Source organism: Lolium rigidum, chromosome 6, assembly GCF_022539505.1.
Source record: "Lolium rigidum isolate FL_2022 chromosome 6, APGP_CSIRO_Lrig_0.1, whole genome shotgun sequence".
NCBI classification, from domain to species: Eukaryota; Viridiplantae; Streptophyta; class Magnoliopsida; order Poales; family Poaceae; genus Lolium; species Lolium rigidum.
Window position 1 is genome coordinate 76,307,836 of NC_061513.1, and position 3,885 is coordinate 76,311,720.

The following is a 3,885-nucleotide window of genomic DNA, read 5'->3' on the forward strand; positions in this document are numbered from 1 at the left end:
TTTTCACAAATACAAACAATAAGAACTACCATTTTTTTGACCATACATGTTCTAAATTTTGGTTCCACTAACAAATATGACCCACCCCTAAGCAAATACTAGGCATATGTAAGACAATACAATGCATTTTCTAAGCAAATACTAGGCATATGTAACACATACATACATAGGGTTTCAACACATACATGCAAAATTTGATGTCTAGGGTTCCAACAAATCTAGGATTTCAACACATAGATACATGAGAATATAGATTTCAAGACATACATGAGCACATTGATTCAAGTTCTAAGATTTTCATATCTAGGGTTCCATGTCTAAATCAAATTAAATCCGAGCAAATCATGGATGAGACGAAGGGGATCGAGAGAGAATACCTTGAGGAAGGGGTTGAGAAGAGAATGCCCGGGCAGATCTGACGATTTGATGGTGAATTTGGTGGGGGGAGAGGGTGGGGCGGAGGAGGAACCGCCGGCCGAACGCCTTGTTCTTGCGCAGAAACAGAGAGAAGAGAGGAGGGCTCGGCCTAGGGCGGGCGTGGACGCCACACATAAGTGAATGTGTGGCGCCGTTCCACACATGTGTGGCGTCGATGTGAACGGCGCCACACATCTTGCCACGTCGGCTGCTCAGCATCGACCACACCACGTTAGTTTGGATGTGTGGTGCCGATGAAAAGGACACAACACAAAAGGGTTAGATGGGTGAAATAATTTAGGCAGTCTGTGTATTTTTGTGTAAATTGCCGCGAGGGACAGGCAAACTAATAAAATTCCCCTTATTTTTCTTTCTGACCGTGCGGTAGGAGGACTCGGAGAGTCGGGGAGGAGGTTTACAAAAGGGCAACCCGTAGCCTCTAGCCTCTTCTCAGCCAGCTAGTCTTCTACCCCTTCTCAAAAAAAAAAAAAAAAAAAGCCGCGCCGAGGAAACCCTAACCACCATCGATCGATTCAGCGGCGGCCATGGCGGAGGTGGAGATCCAGGCGACGAGCAGGGCACTCGCGGATATAAGCATCCACAGCAATGACGGCGAGGGCGAGACAAGGCCGGGGAGGCCAATTCGTGGGGTCGCGACCGGCAAGGTCGTGGCCAAGACGAGGCCGCTCCGCCTCAAGGGGATCAACCGAGTTCCTCCCGATGAGAACCAACCGCCGCCTCCAGCCCGAGACGGGGCAGAGGACCGGGAGAATCGACGGCCACTTTCGATCCTGGACGAGGCGGCGGCGGCGGAGCAGCTCAAGGAGGAGAATGCGCTCATCAGGTACCGTCGCTGCTGGGAGAGAAGCTGGGCCCCCTCTTTTGGTTCCTTTGAGGACGAAAGTAAGGAACTTCTCTGCTTGATCATCCCACCGAATTCAATTCACTATTATTAGTTAGCTAGCGTCAAATCGAATTCCAATACATGTAAGATTTCCCTGCGCTATAGATGTTCCTAAAAACACTGAGTTACACAAATGACGATCTGTGACGAAATTGAGCAATTCTGTTGTTACTATTAGATTAGATTGGATGGATGCCGCAACCACAAATCCAACCCAGAGCCTTTGCATTGCATAGGGATGGGATCATAGCTACTGAAATTGGTCATCCGTTTGCTTTGTCACTTGTTCAACCGCCTGTTCACTGGTGGTTGAATCTCTAGTTCAGAGGGAACAGAAAACAAGCTGGCTCACTTAAAATGCCACGATTCGCCTGTTTAGCTAAAAACCGTCTTCGGCGTCTGTTTTCTTCATCTGATTACATAGATGGAATGGAACAAGGCTGTAAAGCTACTGGTTCCATTCATTTTCTGTTCAAATGGTCGTATGGTATGGTCCGTTTTCGATAACTAATAAATTATTGATATGATACCAACCCAATTATACGTAAGATCATGAGTGAACCATTAATATCTACTTTCTGGTGTATATTGCTGCTACCTAGCGATGTACGTTGTTGTTTTCTGCTCATAGCTGGTTCTGTTTTTTAAGTAGTATCTACCTATAACTTTTTTTAAACTGCAAGTACCTAACGATAGCTTAATTTTGCTTCTCGCAGCGAGTATTGGTCCCATGAGGTATACATCTGGACCCATCCCGGCAAATGCTTTTCCAGAAGAGACATTGCAGATATTCTCCATCAGAGTCAGGGCCCCAACAGATGGTCTCAAGTGGCCACTGCATGTCCATGGCTATGTTGCCACCAGAGACACGGCAGATCATAATCGCAACTATCTCTTCAGACGCACAAGGGATAACTGCCAAACCGTCACCCAAAAGGTGAGTGCCATCTACCTGTCTCTGTTTTTCTTTTTTACCTTCTTTGTTCATCTCTTTGCTGGTACTGCTATTCGATCTCCTACTCTACTATGCACTTTTAGATGTATCTCTGATTCATTTTTGTCCATGTTACATTCAGAGTCCTAGATGATCTGTTAAATCTTATTTGAAATCTCAGTACCTTCCTTTGCGCTTGCTCTTTAGGTAGTAAAATTTCAGCATGTAGCCTTCTCGACAGAAATACCATGTATTTATTGAGTAGTTGCATGTTATGTTTGTCTAATTTCAAGCTTTGACCACTAGACAACTGAACAAATAAGCGCCGTTTTTTATTCACCTTCGGTTAATAGGATTGGCTGGTCTGTCCTTGTTTGGAACGAAGCAAGACATCTCTAAGAGTCTGTCAGTTGATTAATTGAGCGTGATGTTTGTGTTGCAGGATCCATTCTTGCAATTAACAGGCCCATCTCGTGGAATTGTGTACCTTGATCCGATTACATTTGAAATTGAGCTAAAAGTAAAGGGCCAGGGGGAGTCTGAAGATGAGATGTTGGCTTTCAGTGTCTTTTACTACGGCGATGGGTTCCATTGTGAACGCAGGATTTCTATATGTAACCCCCACAAGCGTTGCACGCTTGAGTATTCAGTGGCACTCCGGCAACACTCAGTTGAGGCCACTATCAGTATCAAGGTTGTTGATGGGTCATGGCCGGATAATCACCGAGGACAGGTTGTTTGCCTTACCTCTGGGGTAAAGGGGAAGATTGTTCTGCTTGGTTCTGGAGATGGAGAGTTGCCCATCTGTTCGAATGGCATGATCGAGCTTTCAAGGCGTGTTGTTTCTGTGGAACTAGGAGAAAAATTGATGGTTGCCGTGGACGCGTCTCTGTCTAGTTTTCTTGCACGAGGTACTGCTGCATTCAAGCCAGAAAATTCTGGCACAAGCCACGGCATGATTGATCTTGGTACCTGCAAGATGCAAGTTACTGTTGCTTGGTCCCGTTTTGTTATTATCTAAACATACCCTGTATGGGGTAGTGTTTTCTTGTGGTCGAGAGTTGTCTAAATATTTTGAAGCTGTCGAACTGTCTATTTAGTCATTTTCAGTGCCATCCTAGGCTGTTGAACTGTTTCTGTATGATCGTGTTATGGTACTTGTTGAGACGTTGAGGGAACACATATGATACTAGTATAAACTTTGTTATTTTCAATGGTATCCCTAGGCTGTTGAACTGTTTCTGTATGATCGTGTTATGGTACTTGTTGAGACGTTGAGCGAGTCCCTGAACTTCCCTCCGTCTGGATTTAGGTGTCGGGCCGTCGATTTCGCAAATCGTCCCCTGAGAAACTTGCGACCAAACCCGCAGTCCCTATTGACACGCTCACTCTTCCTCCGCTCTTCCTCGTTCCCTTCGCGGCGTGGTTGTTGCCCAGTTAAAGATGCGATTTCCCACCTCCGGCGACCGGATTTGCAGCGGCGCTGCTAGATCTGCAGTGGTTGTGGAGCTATGATACCGAGGTCCCCATCAGCGAGACAGCTGCTAAGGCCGTGCGCACGGCGCCGTCGCTGACGCGGAGCGGCTGCAGGCGACAGGGAGCTGTTGCTAGCCTGCTGCTGGCGCAAAAG

General features: G+C 46.6%; 1 protein-coding gene across 1 annotated transcript; it reads left to right on the forward strand.

Moving 5' to 3' along the window:
• The first annotated feature begins 901 nt into the window (after positions 1-901).
• LOC124665582 lies at positions 902-3,469 on the forward strand. Its single transcript, XM_047202979.1, has 3 exons — positions 902-1,320; positions 2,038-2,258; positions 2,698-3,469. Exons 1-3 carry the CDS (start codon positions 963-965, stop codon positions 3,274-3,276), a joined length of 1,158 nt encoding a protein of 385 aa, XP_047058935.1. The 5' UTR covers positions 902-962; the 3' UTR covers positions 3,277-3,469.
• The last annotated feature ends 416 nt before the right edge of the window (positions 3,470-3,885 follow it).